The sequence below is a fragment of the Euprymna scolopes genome, chromosome 22 (assembly GCF_053919585.1).
Source record: "Euprymna scolopes isolate OS-2025 chromosome 22, ASM5391958v1, whole genome shotgun sequence".
Taxonomy (NCBI): domain Eukaryota; kingdom Metazoa; phylum Mollusca; class Cephalopoda; order Sepiida; family Sepiolidae; genus Euprymna; species Euprymna scolopes.
This window is the reverse complement of record NC_136503.1, coordinates 42242867-42255428: the sequence shown is the minus strand read 5'-3', so window position 1 is coordinate 42255428 and position 12562 is coordinate 42242867. Positions and strand designations below refer to the sequence as shown.

General features: G+C 30.2%; 1 protein-coding gene across 13 annotated transcripts in view; it reads left to right on the top strand.

Moving 5' to 3' along the window:
• LOC145243377 (uncharacterized) overlaps positions 1-12562 on the top strand; it is a 158086-nt gene that overhangs the window by 110199 nt on the left and 35325 nt on the right. For 8 of the 13 annotated variants that reach the window (XM_080106211.1, XM_080106209.1, XM_080106206.1 and 5 more), the window contains 2 exons: positions 967-2157; positions 8803-8879. In XM_080106211.1, coding sequence (XP_079962337.1) covers positions 967-2157; positions 8803-8879 — 1268 coding nt within the window. Of the gene's footprint in view, positions 1-966; positions 2539-8802; positions 8880-12562 lie in introns of all 13 variants that reach the window. The other 5 variants (XM_080106201.1, XM_080106200.1, XM_080106205.1 and 2 more) reach the window with 1 other exon arrangement.

Sequence of the window (12562 nt, the reverse complement as noted above, 5' to 3'; positions counted from 1 at the left end):
AAATCACTTCTGCCTAACAAATTTTTTTTCGTTGTTGTTGTTGTTTTTTATTGTATTATTTACTGTTTTGTTATTGTATTGTTTACTGTGTTACAGGCAATATAGTTATGTATTTATCAAATACCTAAAAATAAAAATCAGAAATAACTCATTTTGGTACTTGTATAGTTTATTCAAGGCATAAAAAAAATGAAAATGGGGCGGGGGGTTGTACATACCTGTTATCAAATTTTAATGAGATCGATCGTGTCACTGCCATTGTGCCAGGGGGAGATAACTCCAATCATCACTTGAAGTTTGTCAAAATTTGACAAGATTATTTTGAAACATGGGCAGAAAAAATACCTAGCATTTTAGTTTTTTTTCATTTATTTTACAGTTTCTCTGTTCTTTTTAAATCCCTTTTTCATTTTATCCTTCGTCAATCACTTTTTTTTTTGTTTTTTTTTTATGAGAACTTAATTCCATAATGGGTATGTACAATATAATTTTTTTTTTTCCAATATTTTCATTTTTTTAATGTCTTGATTAAACTAAACAAGTACCCTCATTTTAAATTGAAAAAAATATAATATTTATCTACCTTATTTTTTTAAATGTGTAAACAAAAGCAAAAAAAAACATTTATCATCAGTTATTTATAATATCAGTTTTACATGTTGCCATTGTTGGATGACTTTAAAAAAATTTACTTCCAAATTAATTAATTGGTCATGTTTATTTGAAGATTATTTCTTTGAGGCAAGATTTTTATAGTTCAGATGCTCTTCCTGATGCCAATGTAAAGTGATGGGAACTCACATTTATATTTAGGCACCATGTCTAGGTGATTGGCCACAAAAGCAAGAACGCTTCTACTTTTCTATTCCTAGAATATTTAGTCTTTGGGTTTAATTATTTGTTATTTTTTACATTGTCTCTTTTATTAAAGATAACTAATTGTTTATTTTATCTTTTTAATTTTAGGTCCATCAACAAATGCTTAACAGTTTGCAGTCACAAGACCCTAACCAGTTACCTCACATTCCCCAGACACCAGCGACTTCTGCAGCTTATACAACTCATGATCCAAACGTACAACAACACTCAGCTCATAATCAATTGCCTCCGTCTGCCTACACGCAACACATTCCTACCAACCAGCAACAGTATTTCCTCCAGCAGCAACAAATGCTTCAATATCCCGGACTCCTTATTCCTTATCTGTACGCTACAGATCCTTTCATGCACATACGCATGCAACACCTCCTTCAGATGTGTAAGACAATGGAGCAAGTTCAAATGCAACAAACTGGTCAGATTCCAATGATGGCAAATTTGTTTCCACCAATGTATTCATTCCTTCAGACCAACATGGCAAGTATGCCAACCTCTGATATGTCTGCTGGTATCAGCCAACCGTCACCACCTCAGTCACCTTCTCAGAGTCAGCCAGAAAACGAGGCCTCAGCCCATCATCATGGTCATGCGAGTCATTTGTCTGAACAAGATTCCCATGAAAACCTGGAGATGAAAACACCGACTGATCTTGCTAACCTTGAACAGGCTCTGATTGAGAAACTACGCATTCACAAGAAAGACCCAAGCCTCTTATCATATCAGGCCACTTCTTCAACTTCCTCCATGACAACTGGAACGGGTGGCTCCGAATATGACTACCAACAATCACTGACTATTGAATCCAGAGACGAGGTGGCTGACCATGTACCTGTCGGTGAAGTGGGATTCCATGAAGAATCTTTGAGTAGCCATGAGCAATCGGCGCCTGATGGTTCTGCTACCAATCCACCTGCTCCTAGTGCTACGCTGCCAGAAGATGCTAGCAGCACTGAAGATCAAAGTACACAGAACAAGAAGTCACGATTTGTGGTCAGCACTGTACGAGAAGACCCCATTACACCAAATCCTTCTGAAGAGAGTAGTCCTGCCATGGTAGAATCTCCTCAAGCACTTCTTGAAGACAACATGCATTCCAGTGGCCAGCGATTCCACACTACCAAGAAGGGCCGCTTCCATGTGACCTCGATGCATGACAGCTTGCCAACTGCTGCTTCTAGCTTTACTAACACTGCTCCTACGCCCTCTCCTCCTCCCCCTCAAATGCCGCCAGACGTTAACGGCTTACGGGTCTGTACTTCCACTGCTCAAATGGCTGAGGTAAATAGTTCACTTGCTTCAATATTTGATTCTGTTCCTAATAAGCATCTCCTTTCCCCTCGATCTGGTGATGGTGCTAATCTTGATAATTACCCTGGGTCTCCACATTATCTTTTACCGCAGGTTCTAACACCGCCTGAAGATAGGCTTTTAAGTGTCGATACTACAGATTCTCATCACTCTTTTAGCTCCCCCCTTACTACTTTAACAATTAGTACTGACACGGACTCTCTATATCCCTGTAATCTACCCCTGCCTCTTAATCTATTAGACTCTCGTAGATTATCTATCCCAATAGAAAGCGCTACGCAAACATCTCCGGAGATTCCTTTATATCGCCGATATAACAAAGTCCTTATGGATGATGATTCCACTGAAGAGGTATCTAAGTGCAATGTTTTCTATTTAATAATTAGGCTAGTCCTCTACCTCTATTGCTGTATTTAGCTCTTATAATATTATATAGTTAATGTTTGTATACTAGAGAAATCAATGATCACAGAACATTCCAATAAGTTTCAATAAGGGTTAAATGTTTCAAATGAATCTAAACATAATATTGGAATTTTCCTTAGATTCCATCTTGGGTCACTAGGAAATTACCCCTAGTGACCCAAGATGGAATCTAAGGAAAATTCCAATATTATGTTTAGATTCAGCCAGGTCTAAAAAATAACTAAAATATATTAGAAAACATTAAGAATCCAAATTCATTTATTTTATTTAACAGATGTTCTTCATTTCATAAAAAAAGAATATATCAGTGAAGAATGGATTCAAAATAAAAAGGTTCTGAACATTGAAATAATTCTTTTCAAGAGTTGAAATAATTTGTATTAAGTTTAATATGTGAAAACAATTTGCTATTTTATATCTGTAAGAAACAGTTTCATTTTTAGTAACACCATTACTTGACCTTGTATTACAAATGTTAAAATTTTTGTTTCAAAGTAAAAATTACAATTATGACTATATTTGAAATTTCGTTGTTTAAAGTCAATCTTTCTGAATAACAATATTTTTCCATATTAGTAACACCGGGTGAATGCTGTTTATTCTTATTAAAAAGATTATAAGAATATTTTTATATCTTTAATGTGTCACATAGTTTGTTTTGGCCGATGAGACCTTTAGAACACCTGTATGTTATATAAAAAAAGATGTCTTTAAAAACTAGCAGTTTATTTTGTCACTTATAAACTTGAATCTCACCATTCAACATACTGTGTTATCAAGCTCTCATTGACTAAAACGTAGGCTATATGAGCTGTTTATGATGCAATGGTTGGATATTTTTATTTAGAAATGAAATGTGGTTTGCAAAACTAAAATCGTTCCGTGTAGTCCTATTACTACAAAACAGCCATATCCAAAGAAACATGAGGAGAAAAGTCTTTCAAATTTTATCAACATTTCTACATAAAACAATTGGATAAAAATATGCTATATTTAGTGATTGCATTTTTATTAGAATAGGAAATAATATATCTTGAAAATCTATTTTGCACTTTAGCATAAAATATCTTCAAGTGAAAAAAAAAAAAAGGAAATGGTATATGACATGTTGTAAAAATGTATTTGTTTCATTTAATTTAAAATTGCAAAAGAATTTTATGAAAATATTTCCGTTTGAGTTATCTAGGCAGCCAAATGTTTATACTCTATATTTCAAAGCAATGTATAAGAAAGGAATTTCAATGTTACAAGTTTATTTCATTGTTAGAATATTTATGTCTACATAAAATGGAGCGAACATTTTATGTGTATTTACACACACTCACAAGCCTTACATAGTAATTGTACATTTCGTTTTAATTTGTCAGGCTCCACTAGTTGTAAGTCTCCTGATTTTCTTGAATTCTGCATGAACTTATATGGCCACAGAAATGTAGAACATTAAGTAGGATATTCTGTCAAAAAAATCTCTGTAGGTGGCTTTCTTTGTTCAAAATCTACCAAAAATGTAGGATTAATGGTTATTTATGTAAAAGAGAAAAAAAAATAGTGATCCCAAAAAATAGAAGTACTTAAAAATCTCCTTTAAATTCGCAAAAATCATACTTCTTTTTTAATATACTTTTCCAGAGATTTATTTTTAGACAAAGACAATAAGCTTACAAAACATTAATTGATTGTATGGTTTTGTTTTAATCTTAAGATTACCCAATACCCTGCCAGTAATACTATCGCATACCAAATCTCTCCCTTATGTTCAAACATGTGCCTACTTGTCAAATGATAGAATACCTGGAAAAAATAAATCACCTTCAACTCTCATAGAAGAAATCAAAGCTAGAATGAAATAGCAATTAAAATTACCTCCCACTTCTATCCTGCCCCCCCCCAAAGCTATAAAAATCATATTAGTATTTCTAAAATGCTAAAAACCTTGAACTTATGAACTGACTATTTTATGTACACATTTTGCCACAAAATGATCTACAGTGCTGATGTACTATAAAACAAAATCCCCAAATTAAGTCACACATGTCTAATAATTCTACCTTTTCATTAAAGTCATAAGTGATTTAGCCTTTTTTTACTAATTTTCGAAATTTGCATATTTTGATTTGTTGATTTGTATAATGAATTTTTGGTTTTTGTCCAGAATTCTTCCATATTGAACAAAAACAAAATAAAGAAAAAAAAATTTATAATTGATGTCTGTACCTGCAACAGAACAAAAATATTCTATTCCAAAAATCACTTCAATTAATAAGGTAGTTTTATTTTAAACTAAAAAAAGTTCAATTTTATTAGCAAACTTGAAAATAATCTTGGGGAAACAAGGCAGATAACTCGAAAATAATTTCAACTTACGAGATTTTTGTAATATCTATAAATTCTCATTAATCACTTAAAAATGATTTTCTTTATAAAAATAAAACTACTTGATCCATTTACATAATTTTTTAATATGATATTTTCATTTTATCAGAGGTTGTATATCATACAGATTTTTTCTTGTTTGATGAAGTTCTGGACAAGAACCCAATTTTCTTTAAACTTTTAATTTTTCACATTGTGTATGTAAAGCAATTTCTTAGATATTTGTTGAAACAGTTTGAATTTGTTTTTTTGTTTGTTTTTTTTTTCTCCATCTCAGTATGCAGGAAGTTAGTATTTTTCTGTGTCAAGAAGTATTTATAAATTTGTACAGTTGAGGGAGTGATTTGGTAAACATTATTGATGTCATAAATTATAAGGAAATACAGTTGGAAAATTACTTTAAAATAATTTATTTTGGTTTAATGTACTTATTTTGTAACATATTTGCATAAAAAATATTTGAATGTTTTTAATAGCAGATATAAGCATGTTAAGTAGGTAGATGCAATTTAATGGTGAAAACCGATAGGACCCATGGCTTTGAAAGTCGGTTTATAAATTTCTTGTGAGTTTCCAATTACTTTTTGATTAGGTTTTAATCTTTCAAGCACAAAGTTAATCTCTAAAATATCAAAATATATTTTTACACATGAAAAGAAAAGTTATAACGAAAAATATTTTCACGGCGGCTTCAAAAACTCGAAAGTTCAGCTAAATTTGAAAGTTAACTTCATTGTAAAAATCCTTGGAAAGATAAATATTAGTTTTCTGGGACTATTTCAAAGATAATTAGTAAAGTTCTAAGATATTGAATTAAAAAACCGCACTTAGTTTTACAAAATAAAATTGCTTAGCCCTCAAAAGCGAGAGGTTAGTAACAGATCCAGCCTCACACAATCAAAACAATACAAAGTATTGCGTATAAGTTCTATAGAAACCCAAAAAGTCAATTTTATTTTTAAATTCATAGAGGAATTGAAACATTATTATACCCTAATTTCTGTATTTTTGAAGATTCTAAAAACATTAATTTAGGTAGTCCTATTTTGTTGGATGTGCTTGTTTCATTAGAACATTTATTGTTTTACATGATTCAATTTATTCTTAAAATGTATCATACTAAATTAATCCTTTTTAAATGAAAGTAAAAGTGCATTTTAAGTGTGAAAAAAGTCAATTAAAATCACTGATTTACACTGACATTCTATTCATTAAAAAAAAAATGAGCTAATTTAATTATTTATTAATAATTAAATAGAATATGATGAGTTGGATACAAATCCTGTCTTTTTTTTTTTTTTTTTTTTTTTTTTTTTACAATGTTACCTATCCATAGTTGTCTGAATTTATCATTATTACAAATAATACCACTTTTAAATTTTTTTTCTTAGTGATCCTGGATCTCAATTTTTTCAATTTTATTCTTATTTTCAATATTGTAAACAAAAATTCTTATACTTGGGTTTACACCATCATGCGTACAAGTTAAATATAATATTTCATTTGAAATTTTCGCAAGAATTGTTAGTATTTAAAATCACATGAAATATTTTTTGCAATTGTATTAATTTTTGGTGAGACTATTGAATAAATAATGCTTAATTCAATGATATCATTAGTTTGAGAAATTCATTTTTCTTTGAGTTATATTGATTTCATTAAAGCAGACTTTAGGAACTTTTTCCTAATCTCCCTGAAATATAAAAAAAAAAAAATTTAATAAACGTTTACAATACTATATTTTCATTAAAAAATAAATAAATAAATTCATGTTTTCTTCTTTTTTTTTCTTTTTTCTTTTTTTTTTTTACTGCTTAAAAATTTAACTTTAGCAGAGGTGTTTTTTGTTTGCACAAACAATACATTTTCACTAAGGTTTTAAAAAAAATAATGGGTTCATTATATTCTGTGATCGTTAATTAATAAATACTAAAAATTTCACTAAAATTTGTTGATTTGGCGAATTTTTAAGTAAAGAGGAGGGTTGATATGGTTATACATTTTGGGGATCAGCAATTTATTTTGCACGTAGCTAATGTTATCATAGATATTGGTTGTGAGTACACTGGGGGGGCGGGGTCTGGACATCTTGTTATTTCAGTGAGTAAAGTACTTTACTGGAAAAGATTAAGATAAAATTGAAACTCTGTTCTTTTATATAACATTGATCTTATATTTTATCTGTGCCTAAACCTAAACATAGATTCCATGATCAAAGCTTCTTTCTTAGAACTGCACGCCTGTGGAATTGTCTTCCGTTTTCCTGCTTTCCAGCTGTCTACAATATGGTTGTCTTCAAGTATAACGTGAACAAGTTTCTGATGAGCCGTTCCACTTAAGTTAACAAATTTACCGAATTTCCATTACTATCGATTACTATATTGTCCTTTTGACTACTCTACACTCTTTAACCCCTTATCCTTGAGTGGCCTATCGGCCTTGATAAGTGGTGACGCCCATGTAAAAAAAAAAAAAAAAAAAAAAAAAAAACCTTTGAGTTTTTAAACATTTGCAAACACAAAATTTTAATTGCTCTACTTTAATCTAATACAAACGGGTAAAATTTATTAAAAACCTTAAATCAAACTATTGGTTCTTTGCTAATATGGAGGCACATTTGAAATTCCAGATTTTCTTTTATTGACCATTTGGAGACTTCAAAATCACTTAAAAAATTTTTTGAAAAGCCACAAAACAGATGTTAGATTTTATTAAAAATGTATTAGCATTGCTTATATACTACCATGGCCATGTTGAAATGACTTTGAAGTGAAAAGATTTTTTCTTCTTCAGCTGTGCTCCTAAAAAAAAAGTATTTTCTACTGTGTCCTTTTAATATAAAAAAAGACAGTTTGAAAGAGAATTAAAATTAAATAAAACTTACATAGATTTCAATTAAGTAATTATGATGCAAAACTTTTTTAAATAAACTAAAAAATATTCAGTAATCTGTTTAGGTCAGATGAAAAGTAAACATTAGACTGATAAGATGTAATTAAATTTAAATTATAAAGTTAATTTTAAAATATTGTACACAACAAAAGTGATTTATAAAGATAAAACCTGTTTGAAAAAAAGAACTGACTGAAAGAAATATTAGAAATGAATGATTGGAATAATCTTTGTGAGTGAATAATACATTTTAACTTGCAAAAATAAAATATTCTTTGTTGGAGAAAAACATCAGTTATGTTTACGTATTTGTTTGAAAACGCATTTGTCCCTATTTACTTGCCTTCACATGAGAGCAAAGTTAGACACAGGGCCACTTTTTAATCTGGGAAAATCCAGTTTCCCAAAAAGAAGCACTCTGGATTTGAACAAAAGTTAACAAAAATAATTCCTAAACAAAAGACTGAGAAAGCATTATTAAATAAAAAATATATATATATATATATATATATATATATATATATATATATATATATATAAACTTTAAAACTATAAACTAATTCAAATGTGGAAAAATGCAATTTGTATAAAGATCACTGAAATATCTATTTTTTCGAATACTACTAAAAATGTAACATTTTTTAAAGTTTGTTTATAATCTGGAAGTTTGGATCTTTAGCAATGGTGTTCTGAATAATTTTTTTAGTGTAAGGAGGGGGGTGTATATCTGCTAACTTCATGAATGAAATGTTCTCTGCATTAGTCATGCTCATGGACAAAATTGTTCTTACTTCATGAATATCATTTTCTTTTATAATATGAGATGCTGTTACTTTTTATCGAATTATGTTCATAAAAAAAACTAATTGTGGTTAAATAATGAAAACTTTTGTTCTAATATAAACAAAATGAATTTGTTTGCAGGATGTCTACCCAACTGAGGAGCAGCGAAATCTCATCAGATTAGAAAATGATGAAGAATACAGGGACCTAATTATGAGGTAAGTTCAGTTAGACTTTACAATTTGCTTATCTACATTCAATTTAATTGATGCCAACAAGAATATGACTCTTTGTTACTGATGGATGTATCTCTTATTCACAAGCAGGAGCTCCTTGCTTTGAGTGGACCTAAGACGGAAAAAAAACAAAAATTGAATCTCTATAGGTCATGTAATGAAAATACTTTCTATTTTCTTAATAACTGTTTGTATTTTTATTTATTTTATTTTTTGTTCTTTAAAGAATTCAGTATACAAAAAGAAAGAGAACATCAACATAATTGCTTCAGAGTTTTTTAGCTGAGGATTGATGATTGCTATGGTTCTCCTTCTGGATGTTATTCTCACATTTCAGCCAATGTAACTTCTAATCTTGTGGGGGGGGGTGTTACGCTCGAGAATCTGTATAGATAGAACCTCTAATGGAACTTTTTATTTAATCAGCAAGGGTAGCTTTGTCTCGTCCCGTCGGCTATGATTGGGTCGAAGTCTTAAGTAATTTGTAATTGTATATAGCTTAAGTTTGACAAGATGCACCTGAAGAAGGTTGGAGGCTATATCATTGAAAGCATTCAAAATAGCATCTAAGATAAGAACAGCAGTGTGAATAATTCAAATCGGCATAATTATTTTAACACAAAATAAACAGAAAATTAAAACTTTTGTAAAATCATTTAAAAGAAGAATGAAGGTAAGATAAAATTTTAATCAAAATATAAAACTAACAATGTTCACTGATATTGAGTAAAAAATTTAAAAAATTTTAGAATAGCAAAATTTGATTCTTTTTTATGATCATTAAGATAATAGACTTGATTGGCTTGTGAATAATGTTTTATGACATGCACAGATTAGTTGAATAGATATTTTCTATATATGTAGGGTGAAATAATCACTCAAATTCAACATTAAGAAATTAAATTAGTATATTTTTATTACAGCCTTTATTACAGTTTTTCATTGGTGTAGGGTCAAGTTAAAATGAATCTGTTGGTGCTGCGATCTGTTCTCTTGTGCATCTGATAAGAATGAGTCTTTTTTTCCTTTTCTTTCTTGTATGACCATGTGTAATTGTTTTATCTTCAAAGTCTCGTCAGTATGAATTCTATACTCTTTGACCTGCATGTCGCACACAGCCTGTTTTATTTTGCACCTGTGCCAGACATAAGGTCGGCTGATTCTCCCAAGCACTCTTTAGGTGCATGCATTCCATCATAGCATTCACTTTTTGTTTCTTCATCTTGGGTCCATTCAAAGCAGAGAGTACATGCAATCTTATTATTTTTCTCTTTTTAACGTTAAGTTAAATTAGTATTAATATACAGATTTTCCATATTTGTGTGATTTATATCGCATGTAAAAATGAAATTTACCACCAAAAATTTTTAATTGGGGCATAGTAGGCCAAAGAAAATTGTATTTTTATAAATAACTTCTATAAACCCTCAAGCCAATCCAAATCAAATGTTAAGTCTATATTATAGGCCATGAACAGATTAATTTTTGTAATGCTTGACAGTGCAATAAGATTTATTTAAAAATAATTTTTTTTTTTTTTTTAAAGAGAGTAGGAGTCAATTTTTTATGACCGATATAAAGATGCATGAAAATAAAATTGAATATTATATTCTATTGACACATGCAAGTAAGCATTGCCTATTTATAAACAACCAGAATAGCAATAGTTTCTCATCAAGCAAGATCCCCTGATTAATGGCTATGGTTTATATAAGTCCATTGTCTAATACAGTTGGCGTTTTTGATGATATTAAGTTTTATAAGCAAACAAATATATTTGTTAGTGGTTTTCTTTCATTCATCATATAGCAAAACTATGGTGTCTATAAAATATTTTACTACTTTTTTTTTCTTTCAAAACCGTTTTAGATTATTTAAAAAAATAATTTTTTTTTTAAATAATCTAAAACGGTTTTGAAAGAAAAAAAAAAGTAGTAAAATATTTTAGACACCATAGTTTTGCTATATGATGAATGAGATGAGATTCAAGAGATGTTTTCAATTAAGTTTCCAGACTTTTTTTTGTACAAGCATTTAAAATTGTTGTAGACTCTTGAAAATTCAGTATCTGATTGCTATGCATCTTATGAGATGACTGACCAATTTTTATGATTTCAGGTTAAATGAACAGCTATAGCAGGAATTGAAATACACGCTACTAAAGCCTGAATTTCACAGCTAGTGAATTTCAAAAATGCAATCTGGACGTGAAGACACTCCAGAAGAATGATATACAATAAAATTCAGTTTTATACTTGGAAAAAATGCCACAAAAAATGTATGGAATGCTTCAGACTGCTTTTGGTGCATCAGTTTTTGAGTGGCATAAGAGGTTTAAGGAAGGCAGATATGATGAGAGGTGTGGGAGAAGTAAGGAAGTCAGAACACCAAAGTTAATTAACCAAATAAAGAATTTAATGGATAAGGATCATCGTGTCTTTATAGAGATAATAAGTGCACAATTTGGTGTGTGGGAACTGTACACACAACAATTATTTGCAAGGAACTAAAGATGTGGAAGATTTGCGGCAAGATTGCCCAAAGGGTGTTCCATCCTTGTTACAGACTATTTGGTCAAAATGTGTATCAAGACAGTTTTTCACCCTGTATATAGTCCAGACATTGTTTCCTGTGACTGTGGTTATTCCCTAAGCTCCAGGAAAACCTTAGAGGCTGCTGTTATGAGACAATTAAAGAGTTGGAAGAGGCTGTAATGAGGGTCATTGACACGCTCAAACGAGAGGACTTCCATGGGGCCTTCCAGAAGTTGTTAGAACAGTACAAGTGGATTGCAGCTGGAGATTACTTCAAAGGGGACTAAAGTTTCATGCATGTACATATGAAAAAAGTCTGGAAACTTATTGAAGATACCTTGTATATTATATTTGTAGAGATTTTAATAAAAATAATTTTAAAATATGTAGTAAAATATATTTTTGCTTAATAATTCTATTCTAAGCATGATTATTGCTTTCATATTTATGTAAATCCTCAATTAAATTCAATTATTTTGTATTTGTTTCCTATTACGTTAAGTTATGCCTGCAATTAGAAAGGATATCATATATATATATATATATATATATAAGAAAAAATTGAATTCTGAAAGTTAGATTTCTGAAGTATTGCATCTGATAAATTGGTAATTGCTACTGCATTATGGAAATGTTAGGTCTATTCTTTACATAAAATATTCCAATTGATTTCATTGAATACATATTCTGTCCAATCTGATATGATTTCATTGAATACATATTCTGTCCAATCTAATATAAATTTTTCAGTAACAGACGCTCACAGAGATATATTTTCATTGGATAATCAACAGATTATCTACAAATCCAATGCAATGGCAGAAACCCTAGAGGAAGGCCTCCAGTCTGTAGTGGAATGAGGACAAAAATGGATGGTAAAACATTCAATACTACCAAGACTAAGCTTGTTTCCTTCAATAATTACAAGAAACCTTCTCAAAATAGCTATGGCTAATGATGTATTACCTGAAAGTACTTCATTCAAACTCCCTGGCTTAACATTCACATGGAACATGAGTTGGAACAGATACATCGAGGGCATTGCTGGGGTTGCTGTCAGGAAGGTGGGCTCTCTTTACCATGCTGGAAAGTTACTTATGCCTGAAAGGATTTTGTACCTCTACAAGGTCA